We start from the raw sequence: 20,125 nt of genomic DNA on the forward strand, positions 1-20,125 counted from the left end.
CAACACATGCATGGGTATTTATACCCAGCTCAAGATGCTATGTCCGAAGGATTCGACAGATGGTCCGAAGGATCATCTGTCGACCACATGTTACACGAAAGATCAGCATGGACCTCGAAGGATCATCCTTCGAGGTCTAATGGTCGAACCATGGTCGAACCATATCTTTCGATCACCTCGAAGGATCAGGTGTATCCTTCGAGGCTATCCTTCGATCAGAACATCTTTCAAATGTTGTCCAAGTCAAACCGGAGGATGGTTGACTTGGTCAACTTACAACACAAATCAGGACATCGTTTATATCAGACCGAATACAGACAAAGTACAGACACAAGTGCACCAACAGGTTTTAAGTTTGATAGTTTTAGACACAAAATCAAAGGAGTGAATCTGGATATTGTTTTTGACTTGTAATGGATGCTGTGCTGAATTACCATCAACAAATTAGACAATAATTTAAGTTTAGAAAGCCTAGTTATTATAATCGAAAAATCTCATTAACATTTATCCCATTTATGAAATAGTTGAATCACATGCTACAAAATTAAAAACATTGTGAGATCCAGAATTACCAAATAGAGGTGTAAAAAACTGTTAATGAACTGGTTTCAAATCAGTGTTGGAGGCATAAGCTAAGTCAAATAATGGTGAAAATAATTGGTGTTAGAAAATATATATTAGAGATTTTGGGTTAAAATATTATCGTTGGCTTTTTGGGCATGGTTAATTGATCTTAGTCGGATAAGATACATTGAAGTTTACTGGATTTATATTGCAACAGCTTATATTGGGCTTATTTTGGTTGGTTTCTATGGGTTTCTATAAAGCCCAGGTCATGTATGGGAATGGGAGTATAGGAATTACAGTAGGAGCTAAAGGTGAAAAAGAAAAATTGTTTTATAACCGAAACCGGTCACTAACCGATACATGATGTATCGTTAGGAAACCACCAACATTGAAGTTGCGGCATGTTAATGTGAATAAATTAGAATAAAACGTAAAACATAGAAAAGAATAACCAACTGATCTACGACCCGTGTTGTGACGAATTTGTCAAATGAGAAAATAGACATAAAAACGTTGAACAACACACGCACGTTGCGGCATGTTAACTTGCAAATTTTAGAACAAAACGTAAAAACGTTGAACCAAGCGCGCATTGCGTCGTGTTATTTGCAAAATTAGAATGAAACGCGAAACATGAAAAATATAGGAGACCAAAGTTGAAAGTAAAAAATAAAAATGTTTTTTATAAAAACATCCAAACATGATGTGCAAAACACCATTATAAATAGAGAACTTGCAAATACATAGAAAACTTGTAAATTAGTACTATGTAACTTGAAGAATTAAATGTCTTGTGGAGTTTATAGTGAACGAACAGAAGGAAAAAAAATAAGTCTAGACATTAATAATATTTTTTTGACTTTTGTTTGTGCAGCAACAAAAGCAATCGAATAGTGTAACTTCCATCTGTGCACAAGTCTAAAATTCCATAAATTCATCAAGTGGGCTAAGAAATAAAAATGCTAAATGGAGATATAGAGCTTGGCTTATGTTAGACATCTTGTTTTAAGTCATCTACAGCTGGCTAATTAGTCTATTTTTTGCATGATTATCAGTCCATATAATCTATTTATTGTAGTGTTATTTTCCTTTATTGTTCGGTCCATATACATATATGCTAATTAGTCTATTTTTAGCATGATTATCAGTCATATAATCTATATTCTTGTAATGTTATTTTCCTTTATTGTTCGGTACATATACGTATATGCTAATTAGTCTATTTTTAGCATGATTATCAGTCATATAATCTATATTCTTGTAATGCTATTTTCCTTTATTGTTCGGTCCAAATATATGTGTTAATTAGTCTATTTTTAGCATGATTATCAGTCATATAATCTATTCTTGTAGTGTTATGTAAAAACATAAGATAAGTCAAAATCAACACCTAAATTATATACAGTACTTGTTGTTGACACAATGTAAGAATCACATGCGAAAAAACAGAATCTAAAATAAATCGCCACAAGTTCGAATTCAACACAATTCGAGAAAATTCAAATTAAAACTAAGAGTTAAAGAAAGCATAAGCTGCCACAGTCACAATAAACATGTCACGATATCACGATAAACTGTACAAATATTTCATTGGCACCAACATGACAAGACGAAACTCAAACAAGGCTCACCAACAAGATCTTGAAAACGAGAGACAGAAAACCCTAAAGGCTTCCAGAAGAAAGGATCAAAACTGTCTTAAACTAAGGTTTAGATGGCCCGATGCAAGCCTGGTTGCATTACCTAACTGTGTAGGACATGATGATGGAATGACTCTCTCGATCACGTGAAAAATATGTCTATCCTCGCCACCGAATACCAAAACATCACCCGATTCCAACAAAATCTCGTGTAACTTGTTTTCATCAATGTGGCGAAACAAAAATTCTACAGAGTCGCCAATGGCGATGGTAACCACAGGCAATCCTCTTTCGAGACTATCAGAGCTCTCATCGCAATCCTACAAAAAATTAACTCTACTTTTTCAGATCATTTACCTACAACTACAAACGGGTTATGATGATGTTAAGGTCTCAGTTATTCATTAACATAACAATAGCTATATCATTTCTGGAATTAAGCATACATTTTGAAAGAGAAGCATAATATGGAGCGTGAAATGTTATGTTAGTAACTTATGTAAAAGTTGGATGTCAAAATGGGTAAGAAAGATTTATAGGTATGTGCAAGTGAGAAGTAATTAACCTGATGAAGGCCAAGGCCAAGCAGACCGGATTTTGAATAGAAATTGACCACACAAACATCCGGGCACATTAAAGGAAGGTCTTCAGCACGACTGCTGGCATCTTTAACTACGCTTTGAGCAAATAGAAAAAGATCATCTGGAATCGGTGGTGGTTCAGAACCATCACTCCGGTAAGGGTTGTCATACCTTGTAACTGGATCCCAGTTTCGACCAAAACACATCATATGCAGTGGAACTTTGGCTCCACTTGGCTGGTAAAAACCCCCATGATCCACACCCCACTTTTGACACATATTCACAATCTCAACCTAAAGGATTAGATAGATCTAAGTGGTCAACTACATGTAAAAGAGCATTGCATGCATTGTTGTTGAGAAAAAAAATACCTGGCCCATGAGGGTGATGCAATTCTTTATGAGCATCATTCCTGATCCAAGAAATTCACGTTCCGGCGATAGATTTGTCCACCTAAACAATGGACATGGGCTCAAATAGGGGCTGATTAAACTAAACGGAGCTTCTGTTTCATCATCCTGAATGTCGGGAGGAGACGTGTTGGTGTTGGTGTTGGTGTTGGTGTTGGTGTTGGTGTTGGTGTTGGGATACCGCTTCTTCAACATTCCACTTAAACGGCCATGAATTGCATCCTGCACCTTTGAATATGAAAATTAGTGTTACCATAACATATTAAAGCTGCTTCAAGTTAAACAGTTTTATTTATGAAATAAAAGTAAAAACACATACACACTAAATGTTGGAGTAACATGAACAACTTTAGGGTTTTGTGTGTTGAAAGTGAAATAAAAGTAAAAACACATACACACTAAATGTTGGAGTAACATGAACATCTTTAGGGTTTTGTGTGTTGAAAGTGAAATAAAAGTAAAAACACATACACACTAAATGTTAGAGTAACATGAACAACTTTAGGGTTTTGTGTGTTGAAAGTGAAATAAAAGTAAAAAACACATACACACTAAATGTTGGAGTAACATGAACATCTTTAGGGTTTTGTGTGTTGAAAGTGAAATAAAAGTAAAAACACATACACACTAAATGTTGGAGTAACATGAACATCTTTAGGGTTTTGTGTGTTGAAAGTGAAATAAAAGTAAAAACACATACACACTAAATGTTGGAGTAACATGAACAACTTTAGGGTTTTGTGTGTTGAAAGTGAAATAAAAGTAAAAACACATACACACTAAATGTTGGAGTAACATGAACATCTTTAGGGTTTTGTGTGTTGAAAGAACAACAGATTAGCGTCAAACAACATGAACAAAGGCAACATCTTTAAAAGTAAACACAAATTTTGGAGTAAAACTTAAACAAAAGACCAGATCTTTAAAGGTAAACCCAAAATTTCGAGTAAAACTTAAACAAAAGACAAGATATATGTTAGAAAAAAATGTTGTTTGGAGTAAAACTTCAATAGAAGAAAAAACGCTAGAGCTTTTGTGTGTAGAAGTAGAAAAAAAAAACAGCAGAAACAAAGATGAAGAGGTTTTGTGTGTGGAAAGAAGAACAAATCTAAGTTTGAAATAAAACTCAACAAAGCAAAATAAACCATATGAATATATGATAGATGCTCACCCCAAAAGATGAAGACACTATGGGTCTGATTAGTCGGTGGTAGCAGCTAGAACGATTCAACATCATTGTTACTCTTTGACAAGAATGGCTGGCATGGTAATGACATAGCTTGAATATTTAGAACTCCCTGACCTAATAAGCCCAATCTCAAGCCCACCCCACCATAAATATTTATATACATATTCGGTTAGACATTTTTTTTTTAAATTTCGGTCATTTTTGTGGGTTCAGAATCGACACACTCAATAGACACAATTTGGGACTCTTTTCTGTGTTTATTTCTCAACTCAAAATAATGATTACAAGGGGTGTTGGAAATGAGAATAGAATACTACAATTTATTATAAAAAAAAACATAAAAAAAAACATGCTAAATAAACCGATGGTTCTCCCGTTTTTGTGGAACCAACCCAACTTTCACTTTCTAACTTTGACCTGTACTCGCCCGAACCCATCAAGATTATCCAACAATTTTATATGTAATTCTGTTAATTAGAAACACAATTCAACCATATAAAATGATCGAATTACCCTTCTAGCTAATAGAAAAAAATGAACGGAGTTAACCCAGTGGACTAAAAATGGCAACGCTTGAAACTATTTGGACTAAAATGGCAACGTTTCAAACCTTTAAACTAAACTGGCAAAATGACCCAAACCAGAGTGACTAAACTGGCATTTAACTCTAAAATGATTTTAGATGTTTTATGTGTTTTAAATACACTTTAGCGAGGTTTGTTAAAACTTGTGTATATTAAACAAAATAAACATCAATAGAAATGAAATGAGTCAAATGCGTGGTGTGTTTCTTTTCGTGGTTTTTTTTATTAAATTAAGAAAATTTAGATATTCCACATGCTTTTGATGAGGCGAGGGACTGCTTCTTACTTTATTTACGGGTTTGTGGCGGTCTAAAGCATCAGATTTGATTATCCACTCGACTATTTCTTTAGTTGGTCGAGATTTTATCGCTTGTGCTCTATCGGGCTCGGGGACAACAATAGCGTTTTGCTTTCGTATTCCCCCTTACGCTTAACTTAGCGAAGGTCAACGGAAGAATAGCGGGTCAACAACCATGCAAAACGGTACACCTTGTTGGTTAAAGCGAAGAACAGGAACAAGAAAATAAGATAACAATTCGAATGCAACTTGGATTAAACAAAGAGTCGTGTGTTCACTATCAGAACAAACTATTTGATGGTACTATCAAAAGTTTGAACGGATTAAACTTTGTTCTTCAAGAATCAGATTTGTAGAAACTGTTTTTGTGAGAATACGTTGTACCAGAGAGGTTCGATAAATTCCGTATAAGATCCTATTTTCTTGTAACGGTTCCCTTGGTGGTTATCTCCAAAATATATTCATTATATCCGATTTCCTTTTTTCAAATAGATGTTATCTTTATTAATTAAAACTAATGAAAATATTGAGTCAAACTCACTGTAATATATATTAACATAATCGGATACTAGGTTAGAGCCCGCGTATACACGCGGTTTAATAAATGAAAATACCTTAAAACTTTAATAGCACATTGCAAAACTTTTGTGTGAGTTAGCTCGAATCAACCAGGACTTGGTTTTTAGTATAGTTTTTAGATACAAAAAATGAATTTAGATCTGATCTTGATGAACCAAATACGCATGTGAGATTGAACCAAAGTTCCAAGATGATGAAAACATTGGAGCAGCAATATTATCACTTAGAACACATGTGAAACTCAACCTACTTGAATTTGCACCGAACATCTAGGTTATCTACCCATATGATATACGAGTTTAAACAATATAAATTATATAAATAATAAGTCTATAGATAAATGAAATTACATACTACATTTTAAATAATGAAGTTATAGAAATATATAGTTAACAAAAAATAAAGAAATATCTATAAAAATGTACATAATCAATCTGTTACACAATTTCAAGTGTTGGTGAAACTACATTTCCAACTATTACATCTTCTAAGAACCGATTCAAAGTCGAGTTGGCATATAACCTGAAATATGATAATAAATCAAAAATAAATAATGTGTGTGCATAAATGTAATAAAAAAATTATGTGTATCTATACTCTAATGTATCAGATCCCACCCAATATTTACATTGCTAATATAGACCACTCAAACCAAGGTAAGTTGGTAGAACTTAGGCTAATAGACTTCCCGTTGCCGGCAGGGCCGGGGGTGGGGGGGCGCCCGACCCCCCGAACTTTTCGCTCCGTAGTGTCCGGTATGTAGTTTTCGTATAGAAGTTTTTAGGTATATACGTTTTCGACCCCCGGTTTATACTTTTTTAGGTATATACGTTTTCAACCCCCCCGGTCGGAAATCTCAAGCTTCATCACTGGTTGCCGGTCAATGACATTTGTCACAACTGTTGATGCAGATTTTGTGTCCGATGCTTGTCGAATAGATTAGTTTTATTTTATGCTGAATTTGTAATAGTTAGTGAAACGGTCAAGCGAACGTGTATAGACCCGCTCGTTTGAAGTGGTCAAACGAGAGGGTTGTTGGTTTGACTGTGTGTGTGTGTTGCTAGACAAAGTTGCTGTGTTGTCATTGGTGTCGAAGGATAAGGCATCGAAGGATTATGAATATCCTTCGATGAGCTCGAAAGATACCCATCGAAGGATGGACCTCGAAGGATATCGAAGGATATCATTCGAGGTATGTGAGTATCTTTCGAAGACTGTCTGATCGAAGGATGATGTTTCGACCAGTCAGTCTGATCCTTCGACCTGCAGTGTTTGTTTTGGTATAAATACCAACACTTTGTCATTTGCAACACAAGAGTGAGAGCACAAGTGTGTGCTAGAGAGAGAATGGAGGTCTGAGACCTCACCGGGAGAAATCACCACTTGGTTTCTCCCCGGATGTATACTTCTTTGGTATTAGTTCGGTTGTCATGTAACCGGGCCGACTTGTAATGTTTACTACCGGATTAATACAAAGTTTGTTTGTTATCATCTCTCTTATCTCTTCCATCTTTGAACATGAACACGAAAATCACGGGTTGGATCCCGAAAACCGGACCTACAATTGGTATCAGAGCCATGGTGCCCGATTTAGTAAAACTAACCGTTTACTAAGTCACATGTGCTCTAGATCTGTGATTTTTGTGGGTTTTTGTTCAAGATGTAAAAAGGTGAAAATGAGAAAAACCCAGATCTGGACCCGGATATCCAGATCTGTGCTAAACCGGGTGTTGGGTTTTATGTTTTTCTCTAAAATACTCAAGTTTTCTTCATCAAAACAACGTGTACAAGTGTTTTCGTCGGATCTGCAGATCTCACCGTCACCGTGTTCTTGATGTTCTTGACAGCTTCAAATTTTCGAAAGATGGTGTTTTGTCCATCGAAAGATTGAACAGATTTCGAAGGATAAAACAAAATTCAAATTTCAAATTTTCATGCTTCGAAATTTGCGAAAGTTGGTCACCTACCACATCAACTTTTCTGACACCTGTCGTACTTTCTGTCCTTGTGTCAGAACCATCGAAAGATATCTTTCGATCTCGAAAGATCATCCTTCGAACAAGGAGATTCGAAAGATGAACAGGAGTGCTCGAAAGATCATCAGTTCTTCGAAGGATCAAAAAGACTTCGAAGGATCAATTCTGAAGTGTACGAAGGATCAGCCATGTCCAACTTCGAAAGGTGTTCGAAAGATCTGTGACATGTGCTCGAAAGATGCTCGAAAGATATGTGACATGTGCTCGAAAGACTTCGAAAGATCATCTTTCGAAGCTGTCTTGGTGTTTATCTTTCGTTTGATGCAGATGTTTCGAAGGATCCAGGTGTTGTGGAATTTTATGAACTCAGACAGTGTGTTGGGGTTAATCATTTAATTCACTTGGAGTCGGGTCGGGTGTTCGCAAGGATTATTCATACCGGGCTTCAAAGTTTCAACATCAAAATTCGTACGGGATTTGGGAACACGCGGGGTGATGCAGCATGATGAACACAAGAGATGATGAAGACTTGATGTTTGAAAATGTGGGGTAGTCACGGTTACCGATGCAATGACAAACATGGTAACGTGACTATTATGGGCCAAACACAACAGTTCCGCTTGGTGGAGGGAATTGGTGAATATTTGACGACAGTTTCTTTGAAGTGGAAAGAATCTGTTAAGGTTTAGAGATTTTGCCAAAGAAATGGGGGGATAAAAATTTTTTCATTTGTTGAATTTCTTCGGCAAAATTCTAAACGCAATCTCAGGTGGTAGAGTTTATGATCCTCTGGTGATTCAAACGGTTCAGCGTGGAATGTTTTGCACAGACACTTGAAGATCAAGACTTGATGCAGTTGTTTAAGAATGGAACCTTTATCATATGCCGGTTGGAGTATTGGAAGATCAGCGGAAGATCGGTCAATTGATCCTTTTGAGGAAATTGCACAACACTCAACACGGATACGCGTACTTTGAGGGGGAAATCTTATACAATGAGCATCAGGATACTACTTACCTGGATCATCGGTCAAGGGGGAATTCGTCAACACAGAGAAGATGATTACTTGACTGAAGATTGATGATTGCAGTTGCATTTTCAGCATTCGACAGCAACGGACAAGGGGGAATTTGTTGATGCAGATTTTGTGTCCGATGCTTGTCGAATAGATTAGTTTTATTTTATGCTGAATTTGTAATAGTTAGTGAAACGGTCAAGCGAACGTGTATAGACCCGCTCGTTTGAAGTGGTCAAACGAGAGGGTTGTTGGTTTGACTGTGTGTGTGTGTTGCTAGACAAAGTTGCTGTGTTGTCATTGGTGTCGAAGGATAAGGCATCGAAGGATTATGAATATCCTTCGATGAGCTCGAAAGATACCCATCGAAGGATGGACCTCGAAGGATATCGAAGGATATCATTCGAGGTATGTGAGTATCTTTCGAAGACTGTCTGATCGAAGGATGATGTTTCGACCAGTCAGTCTGATCCTTCGACCTGCAGCCTGTGTTTTGGTATAAATACCAACACTTTGTCATTTGCAACACAAGAGTGAGAGCACAAGTGTGTGCTAGAGAGAGAATGGAGGTCTGAGACCTCACCGGGAGAAATCACCACTTGGTTTCTCCCCGGATGTATACTTCTTTGGTATTAGTTCGGTTGTCATGTAACCGGGCCGACTTGTAATGTTTACTACCGGATTAATACAAAGTTTGTTTGTTATCATCTCTCTTATCTCTTCCATCTTTGAACATGAACACGAAAATCACGGGTTGGATCCCGAAAACCGGACCTACAATTGGTATCAGAGCACGAAAATCACGGGTTGGATCCCGAAAATCACTTGTAGGTCCCTTGTAGGTCCCTTTGTATTAATCCGGTAGTAAACATTACAAGTCGGCCCGGTTACATGACAACCGAACTAATACCAAAGAAGTATACATCCGGGGAGAAACCAAGTGGTGATTTCTCCCGGTGAGGTCTCAGACCTCCATTCTCTCTCTAGCACACACTTGTGCTCTCACTCTTGTGTTGCAAATGACAAAGTGTTGGTATTTATACCAAAACACAGGCTGCAGGTCGAAGGATCAGACTGACTGGTCGAAACATCATCCTTCGATCAGACAGTCTTCGAAAGATACTCACATACCTCGAATGATATCCTTCGATATCCTTCGAGGTCCATCCTTCGATGGGTATCTTTCGAGCTCATCGAAGGATATTCATAATCCTTCGATGCCTTATCCTTCGACACCAATGACAACACAGCAACTTTGTCTAGCAACACACACACACAGTCAAACCAACAACCCTCTCGTTTGACCACTTCAAACGAGCGGGTCTATACACGTTCGCTTGACCGTTTCACTAACTATTACAAATTCAGCATAAAATAAAACTAATCTATTCGACAAGCATCGGACACAAAATCTGCATCAACAAATTCCCCCTTGTCCGTTGCTGTCGAATGCTGAAAATGCAACTGCAATCATCAATCTTCAGTCAAGTAATCATCTTCTCTGTGTTGACGAATTCCCCCTTGACCGATGATCCAGGTAAGTAGTATCCTGATGCTCATTGTATAAGATTTCCCCCTCAAAGTACGCGTATCCGTGTTGAGTGTTGTGCAATTTCCTCAAAAGGATCAATTGACCGATCTTCCGCTGATCTTCCAATACTCCAACCGGCATATGATAAAGGTTCCATTCTTAAACAACTGCATCAAGTCTTGATCTTCAAGTGTCTGTGCAAAACATTCCACGCTGAACCGTTTGAATCACCAGAGGATCATAAACTCTACCACCTGAGATTGCGTTTAGAATTTTGCCGAAGAAATTCAACAAATGAAAAAATTTTTATTTGTTGATGCAGATTTTGTGTCCGATGCTTGTCGAATAGATTAGTTTTATTTTATGCTGAATTTGTAATAGTTAGTGAAACGGTCAAGCGAACGTGTATAGACCCGCTCGTTTGAAGTGGTCAAACGAGAGGGTTGTTGGTTTGACTGTGTGTGTGTGTTGCTAGACAAAGTTGCTGTGTTGTCATTGGTGTCGAAGGATAAGGCATCGAAGGATTATGAATATCCTTCGATGAGCTCGAAAGATACCCATCGAAGGATGGACCTCGAAGGATATCGAAGGATATCATTCGAGGTATGTGAGTATCTTTCGAAGACTGTCTGATCGAAGGATGATGTTTCGACCAGTCAGTCTGATCCTTCGACCTGCAGCCTGTGTTTTGGTATAAATACCAACACTTTGTCATTTGCAACACAAGAGTGAGAGCACAAGTGTGTGCTAGAGAGAGAATGGAGGTCTGAGACCTCACCGGGAGAAATCACCACTTGGTTTCTCCCCGGATGTATACTTCTTTGGTATTAGTTCGGTTGTCATGTAACCGGGCCGACTTGTAATGTTTACTACCGGATTAATACAAAGTTTGTTTGTTATCATCTCTCTTATCTCTTCCATCTTTGAACATGAACACGAGAATCACGGATTCGATCCAGAAACCTGGACCTACAATTGGTATCAGAGCCATGGTGCCCGATTTAGTAAAACTAACCGTTTACTAAGTCACATGTGCTCTAGATCTGTGATTTTTGTGGGTTTTTGTTCAAGATGTAAAAAGGTGAAAATGAGAAAAACCCAGATCTGGACCCGGATATCCAGATCTGTGCTAAACCGGGTGTTGGGTTTTATGTTTTTCTCTAAAATACTCAAGTTTTCTTCATCAAAACAACGTGTACAAGTGTTTTCGTCGGATCTGCAGATCTCACCGTCACCGTGTTCTTGATGTTCTTGACAGCTTCAAATTTTCGAAAGATGGTGTTTTGTCCATCGAAAGATTGAACAGATTTCGAAGGATAAAACAAAATTCAAATTTCAAATTTTCATGCTTCGAAATTTGCGAAAGTTGGTCACCTACCACATCAACTTTTCTGACACCTGTCGTACTTTCTGTCCTTGTGTCAGAACCATCGAAAGATATCTTTCGATCTCGAAAGATCATCCTTCGAACAAGGAGATTCGAAAGATGAACAGGAGTGCTCGAAAGATCATCAGTTCTTCGAAGGATCAAAAAGACTTCGAAGGATCAATTCTGAAGTGTACGAAGGATCAGCCATGTCCAACTTCGAAAGGTGTTCGAAAGATATGTGACATGTGCTCGAAAGATGCTCGAAAGATATGTGACATGTGCTCGAAAGACTTCGAAAGATCATCTTTCGAAGCTGTCTTGGTGTTTATCTTTCGTTTGATGCAGGTGTTTCGAAGGATCCAGATGTTGTGGAATTTTATGAACTCAGACAGTGTGTTGGGGTTAATCATTTAATTCACTTGGAGTCGGGTCGGGTGTTCGCAAGGATTATTCATACCGGGCTTCAAAGTTTCAACATCAAAATTCGTACGGGCTTTGGGAACACGCGGGATGATGCAGCATGATGAACACAAGAGATGATGAAGACTTGATGTTTGAAAATGTGGGGTAGTCACGGTTACCGATGCAATGACAAACATGGTAACGTGACTATTATGGGCCAAACACAACAGTTCCGCTTGGTGGAGGGAATTGGTGAATATTTGACGACAGTTTCTTTGAAGTGGAAAGAATCTGTTAAGGTTTAGAGATTTTGCCAAAGAAATGGGGGGATAAAAATTTTTTCATGTGTTGAATTTCTTCGGCAAAATTCTAAACGCAATCTCAGGTGGTAGAGTTTATGATCTTCTGGTGATTCAAACGGTTCAGCGTGGAATGTTTTGCACAGACACTTGAAGATCAAGACTTGATGCAGTTGTTTAAGAATGGAACCTTTATCATATGCCGGTTGGAGTTTTGGAAGATCAGCGGAAGATCGGTCAATTGATCCTTTTGAGGAAATTGCACAACACTCAACACGGATACGCGTACTTTGAGGGGGAAATCTTATACAATGAGCATCAGGATGCTACTTACCTGGATCATCGGTCAAGGGGGAATTTGTCTACACAGAGAAGATGAATACTTGGCTGAAGATTGATTGCAATTGCATTTTCAGCATTCGACAGCAACGGACAAGGGGGAATTTGTTGATGCAGATTTTGTGTCCGATGCTTGTCGAATAGATTAGTTTTATTTTATGCTGAATTTGTAATAGTTAGTGAAACGGTCAAGCGAACGTGTATAGACCCGCTCGTTTGAAGTGGTCAAACGAGAGGGTTGTTGGTTTGACTGTGTGTGTGTGTTGCTAGACAAAGTTGCTGTGTTGTCATTGGTGTCGAAGGATAAGGCATCGAAGGATTATGAATATCCTTCGATGAGCTCGAAAGATACCCATCGAAGGATGGACCTCGAAGGATATCGAAGGATATCATTCGAGGTATGTGAGTATCTTTCGAAGACTGTCTGATCGAAGGATGATGTTTCGACCAGTCAGTCTGATCCTTCGACCTGCAGTGTTTGTTTTGGTATAAATACCAACACTTTGTCATTTGCAACACAAGAGTGAGAGCACAAGTGTGTGCTAGAGAGAGAATGGAGGTCTGAGACCTCACCGGGAGAAATCACCACTTGGTTTCTCCCCGGATGTATACTTCTTTGGTATTAGTTCGGTTGTCATGTAACCGGGCCGACTTGTAATGTTTACTACCGGATTAATACAAAGTTTGTTTGTTATCATCTCTCTTATCTCTTCCATCTTTGAACATGAACACGAAAATCACGGGTTGGATCCCGAAAACCGGACCTACAACAACTGCTCAAGATAAGTCAAGTATGTGTTAAAAAACATCTTATAACCATAATTTTCAAACTTAAAACAGTTAAAAGCAGGTGAAATGATATAAACAATTAAAAAGTTGTTCACTCTTACCATAATCTTCACGAGGTCTTACACACAGTGTAGCAAATGGATGGGTCAGGTAGGTTGGATAATGGATCAAAGCATGCAACTTTTAGCATAGGTCGAAGCAAGTCAAATTGGATTGGCCTAAACACTGTCCAAAAAAATTAGAAGTTTTAAAATAATTAGATTAAACATTTCACGTTATGTTGGTGCACTTGTGTCTGTACTTTGTCTGTATTCGGTCTGTATGTAAACGATGTCCTTGTCAATCCTGTAAGTTGACCAAGTCAACCGTCCTCCTGGTTTGACTCAGTCAACAGTTGAAAGAGATGTTGAACGATGCACTGTCCCGAAGGATAAGAGATCGAAGGATGATGTGGATCCTTCGATCTCATCGAAAGATATGCTTCGAATGACTTGACCTCGAAAGGTGATCCTTCGAGGTACATGCTTATCCTTCGAACACTTAATCTTCGACAGATGATCCTTCGGACCATCTGTCGAATCCTTCGGACATAGCATCTTGGGCTGGGTATAAATACCCATGCACGTGTTGAGTTTCAGTAGACAGACACAAGACAGAGAGAATACACCCACACGGGCTGAGAGCATTCTGTCCAAACTCACACACACACTTTGAGAGTTTATAGAACATTTCTGTAAACATTGAGCTTGTAACCGAACCCTCATTGCATTAATACAAGTTGTGTTAATCGGTGAACTTGTGTGTTTGTTTCTCTACTTGCTACTAACTCGGTTTGCTTGCTAGCTTGGATTCCGCACTCGCTAGTAGGTTTGTATAACAAGGTTTAGGTTCGTAATCCTCCGCGAAAAGGGACCAACAAGTGGTATCAGAGCTAAGGCTCTTAACCTTGTTTAAAACCGGGTTTTTACAAGTTGTGGTGTGTTGAAACACTTGGTTTTGCACCTGTTTTTACTTGTTTTCTTGCTTTTTCTTTGAGTAAAAACGTGTCTAAACTAACCGGGAGTGTTCAAGGTTGGGTTGGGTAACATAAAAATTGGTTTTTAGAAAACTTTGTGTTTTCCGGTGGTATTCCGGTGTGTTTCCGGTGACTGGAATTAAGGATAAGGTTTTGCCTTTTTGGGTACTATTTTTGAAAGTCAAAAGGTTGGTGGAAAGTTGTGCAGAAACACCCCTTCTGCCGAAAGCAACTTCACCAACCCCATCACCTTTTTCACCAACCTTTCACATCAGATCAGATTGTGTCAGAGCTCTCGAAAGATATCTTTCGACATCGAAAGATTATCCTTCGACATCTATCGACATCTGTCGATCAAGGAAGGCTCGAAAGATTACTATCTTTCGACCCATCCTTCGAAGTCTGAATCATATCCTTCGAGAAAGGAATCTTTTCGAAAGATTAGTGTCCGAAAGATTAGGATCCTTCGTATTGGTGAATCTTTCGAGATCTGTTATTCGAAAGATAAGGATTTGGCTCGAAAGATAAGGATCTTTCAAAGGGAATCTTTCGAGTTCTTGAATCTTTCGAAATCATTGTTCGAGAGTCAACAGTAATCTTTCGAGTACTGTTGATCCTTCGAACAAGGTTATATCTTTCGATTGTGGTCAGTTTGTTATTAACAAGTTTCTGTGATTTCAGATCCTTCGACCAGGATCCTTCGGCTGTGTATCTTTCGGATCTTTTTTTTACTTAGCATTTATTTTGCTTATTTATCATGAATCCGAGTTGGTGGGGAAGTCCGGCTCCAGACAGTGGAAAATACATGAATACCAGTCAATCTCCATCATGGGCCGAATCTCCAGTATCTACATCCTCACAAACAAATGCCACTCCAGCTGGTCAATGGGCGTTTGTTTCAAATCAAACTCCGAGTATTCAAAGTCTTCTACTAAGCGAAAGTGAAACCGGAAGTTTGAACAGGCCTCCAAAGTTGATGCATCTTCATGAATATCCAGGATGGGTTGATCGTTTCCATACATACATTCTCGGTCAAAATACAGAGTTGTGGTTGCGGTTCATTACGGAATTCGATCAAACTATCGAGGTTGCTGCTTCTTCGACAGCTACATTTGCCGATCTTCCTGATGAACAAAAGAAGACGTATGACTTAGAAAAGAAAGCATACGCTATTCTCACTCAAGCACTGAGCAAGGATATTTATCATCAGTTCGTCAGTTTCAAGACTACGAAGAAGTTGTGGGATGCATTGAAGACAAGAGGAGTAGGTAATGAAGCCACACGTCAACTACGACGAGATCTACTGAAGAAAGAATTCGATGGCTTCACATGTATGGATAAGGAGTCCTTGGGAGATATGACAAGCCGTTTCTATCACCTGCTTACTGAGCTGACAAACTTTGAAGTCACTACGACTCCAACAGAGGTGGTAAAGAAGTTTGCCGATGCATTGCCTCCTCAATGGAATAACTTCCTGGAAATCTTGAAGTACAACGGAACGTTGAGAACTACAAATATCAACGATTTCGTGCAGCTTCTGGAGAACAAGGATCAGGAAGAAACGTTGAAGGCAAAGAGAGTTGCAGTGCCACAGAATCCAGAGATGTATTATGGCACCTCCACTTCTTCATCTGCAAAAGCCGGTTCACACGCTCCACTTCAAACGGCATTTGTCACAAGCACGGATATGTATGGCAATCCAGTGCAAGTTCCTGTAAAGTCGCCTCCAACCACAGATCTGTATGGAAATCCAATACAACCACCTCCTCCTCCTCCTGCTCAACAACCACAATATGCGTGTTATGGAGGAACATCATCTGCTGCAGGTCAACAATCAAAGTCAAGTACAGTACAGCTCGACACGTCAAGCTTCTCTAAAATCAGTGTAGAAGTAGCGAAGGAACACATGGAGCTGCTTAACACTGTAGTGAGCGCGTACTGTGGGTTGATAGAAGGTCAGATTGGAAACATTAATCTGACACAAGAAGATTACCGGCAGATTGATAAGGAAGAGATGGACTTGATGGATATCAAGTGGGCCTTTGCGAGTGCAGTGAGAAGAGCAAAGGATTGGATGGAAAGTACTGGCAGAACCAGCTTGGAAAGCAAGCGAGACACCAAGTATGGGTTCGATAAGCAAGCTGTTAAGTGCTTCAACTGTGGTGAACGGGGCCACTTTAAACGGGAATGTACAAAGCCAGCCCAGCACGGGAATCAAAACCCCTTCAGGAACCAAGGCAACCAGCAGAACAGAAACAATGATCGTACATTGGTGCCTGTCAACAACCAAACTAACCGAGCACTTGCAGTTCAGGTGGATGAAGGTTGTGACTGGTCAATCCAGTTGGGTGGTGATGCTCCTGATGGAACAGCATGTTTTGCTCAGATTGTGAAGGAGCTAGTTCACACCAATGGTGGAGAATCTTCTGCCAGTGGTGATGAATCGTCTGAAGATGAAGACTCCTCTGGATACAGTAGGAGCGTTGATGAAGAATCATCCAATTCTGGTGATGATCATGTGGGTGAGACATCTAATGTTTCGGATGATATTGACATTGATGAACTCTTGGGGGAAGCTGTAGCAGAAACTCAAAGAAGATCTATTCTGGTGGATCAAGCTGCTTACTCTTCGTCTTCTCTCCATTCAGCCTTTATGGCTAATGTCGACGGTTCATCAAGTCAGGTATGTGTCGATGAACCCACTGCTGTTAATTGTGATGAATGTGCTAGGTTGCATGATAGATGTGCTGATCTTGAGAAAAGTATGTCTGAGTTGCAAGGCAAACATGATGCTTTACAAGCTAGTTTGTTTGACTTGCAAGACAAACATACTATTGTGAATGAGAATTTGAGTGACTTGCAAAGTAAGCATGACGCTTTGCAAGAGAAATATGATGTGACATTCATCCACAATCAGAAATTGACTGTGGACCTCTCTAAATGCACAGAAGCCAACATGTTTTATGAAAACCATGAAAAAGAATTTAAGTCAGTAATTGAAACGTTAAAGAAGGATAAAACTGAACTGACTAAAATGGTTTCAAGAAAACAAACTGATATTAATTTGTATATATCTCGCCTTGAGAGTATGCAAAAAGAGATGGCTTGTGTGAAAACCGAAAGTGATGCGATCCAACTCAAGCTAGACAGTTATTTGAGTTCTAGCTATGTGTTAGATCACATCATTGACGTTCAGAAGGAAAAGAGAGATGTCACATGCATAGGGTACAAGAAGTGTCCACCACCAGTGAGACATAATTATGACGCCATGCCTGATGAAGAGGACAGAGTTTTCTTTGAACCTTCTGTGCCTCTAGATGTTAAGGAGTTTGCTGCAGGACTTGGATACCAAAAGGAAGTATCCTCAGATTCAGATGTGTCAGCAGATACATTTGTGAGTGCTGAACAGAATCAAGATCCTCCAGTTGTGATTGAGGATGTTGATTCGTCTGATGATGAATCTGATGATACTGTCCCAGCAAAGTCTGATGCGGTAGTCAAAAATGAGGACATACCTCTTGAGAATCACATTCTATGTGATCCCCCTGTCAAACCCGCTAAGACTGTTGCAACTGAGTCCTCGTCTGAAAAGGAGTCGGAGAGTGTGAATTTGCTGTACACTCTAATTGGTGATGATAAAATTTACTCAGACAAAGATTTTCCCATTAAGAATGTTAATCAATCCTTAATCTGCAAAGTCTTTGAGAATTCGACGAGTAAGTTCTTGGGAAAGGCAGGACCTAAAGTTACAGTTACACAGTGTCCTCCTATTCCAAAGGCTGAAGTTCGAAAGCAATTTGGAAACAAGAAATTGCCAACAGTGCCAACACAGCAAAATCACACCAAACCCAAAGGTAAAACACCGGCTCAAGCTAACAAGAAGCCGAACCATAAGAAGAAGAAAAATGTTAACTTTGTGAAATCGACGGGAACAGACAAAATTGAAAAGTTTGAAAACCAATCTAACTTAGATTTTGTCAAGAAAGCTTTTGTCGAGAAAAGAAATGAACCAAGCAGTTCAAAATCTAGTACCTCGGGTTCACAAAGTTCAACATCTTCGGCTAGACGATCACATGATTCTTCGGGGTTTGTAGAACGAAGATCATGTTTTGAGTGTGGAACCATTGGGCACATTATTAGAAACTGCCCATATCTTCATAAGCAGAAAGGAAAGGTTGATGATCCCCGTGGCAAAACTGACCGTAAGCCAACTGTTTCCACAAAACAAGATCCCCGCCTTGCAAAAGAAAGGGAGAAGAAACAGAAACGCCAACAGGTCAAAAGAATAGAAAAAGCGATTAAAACCGATGCGGTTCAAAAACAATCTGTTGTTGTAAAACCAGACAATTCTAAAACTTCAAATTCTCAAGAAGTTAAACTTTTAAAGAAAAACACTGGTGAAACCAAACAGACTTGGAAACCAAAAACGGTTACTGAATCAGGGGGACCATCACAATTCACCAACCATCAAAGACAAGAAGTTATTGTCATTGATGAAAATGGAAGACCCAAGACCACAATGGCTTGGGTCCCCATCTCCAACTAATTCATTTGAGTTCATGTGCAGGGTGCTTCAGGAGGAACTATCAGTAGTCATTGGATTGTTGATAGTGGGGCATCCAGGCACATGACAGGCGACATGAAGCTTCTCTACGACGTTAAATCTATTAGAGGAGGTTATGTTGCTTTTGCTGGAGATAAAGGTGGATACATTACGGGTGAAGGAATGATATCCAATGGGATTGTCAGCTTTGACAAGATCAATTTCGTGCAACAACTTGATCACAATCTTCTTAGTGTTTCTCAAATTTGTGACAAGAAATTTTCAGTACACTTTGATGCTAATGGATGTTATGTGCTGAAGCCCGGCTTCAAAATTCCAAAAGAATGGATTCTCTTGTCGGCTCCAAGGATAAATGATTTGTACGTCCTTGACATGAGCCAAGCTATTACTACGTCTGCACAAGCAACTTGTTTCGTTTCCAAAGCCACAGAAAAAGACACTATCTCTTGGCACAGACGAATGGGTCACATTCACTTACGCAAAATGAATCATTTGGTTTCAAATGAATTGGTGAATGGTGTTCCCCTCAAAAATTTCCATCTTCAAGACATCTGTGTTTCGTGCCAGAAAGGAAAGCAAACAAAGAAGAAGCACCCTACAAAGAAGATCAACACAGTGGCAGTTCCTCTTGAACGTTTGCACATGGATTTGTTCGGTCCTGTCAAACACAAGAGTATTCGGGGTGATCAGTACTGCCTCGTGGTTACTGATGATTATTCAAGATTTTCTTGGGTTGCGTTCATGGCACACAAGAGTGAAACCTTTGGCATTATCAAAAACTTGATCATTCAGATTGAGAATTTGTATAAGTTGAAGGTTAGGCGGATACGTAGCGACAATGGTACTGAATTTAAAAATCATTCCATGGCGGAGTTCTGCACTTCAAAAGGTATTCTTCATGAGTTTAGTGCAGCTTATACTCCTCAACAGAATGGTGTCGCTGAACGTAAGAACCGCACATTGATCGAGACTGCTAGG

The 20,125-nt window shown here is 39.2% G+C and overlaps 1 protein-coding gene across 3 annotated transcripts in view; it reads right to left on the minus strand.

Annotated features, from left to right (window-relative positions):
• Positions 1–2,131: 2,131 nt before the first annotated feature.
• The window catches only part of LOC110864344 (alpha-ketoglutarate-dependent dioxygenase abh1), a 44,003-nt gene continuing 26,009 nt past the window's right edge, over positions 2,132–20,125 (minus strand). For 2 of the 3 annotated variants that reach the window (XM_022113391.2, XM_022113390.2), the window contains exons 3-4: positions 2,773–3,081; positions 2,132–2,527 (exon numbers count right to left, since the gene is read on the minus strand). In XM_022113391.2, coding sequence (XP_021969083.1) covers positions 2,255–2,527; positions 2,773–3,081 — 582 coding nt within the window. In that variant the 3' untranslated portion in view covers positions 2,132–2,254. Of the gene's footprint in view, positions 2,528–2,772; positions 3,082–3,159; positions 3,402–20,125 lie in introns of those variants that run through there. The other variant, XM_035974306.1, reaches the window with a different exon arrangement.

The sequence above is a fragment of the Helianthus annuus genome, chromosome 6 (assembly GCF_002127325.2).
Source record: "Helianthus annuus cultivar XRQ/B chromosome 6, HanXRQr2.0-SUNRISE, whole genome shotgun sequence".
In the NCBI taxonomy this organism is placed as follows: Eukaryota; Viridiplantae; Streptophyta; class Magnoliopsida; order Asterales; family Asteraceae; genus Helianthus; species Helianthus annuus.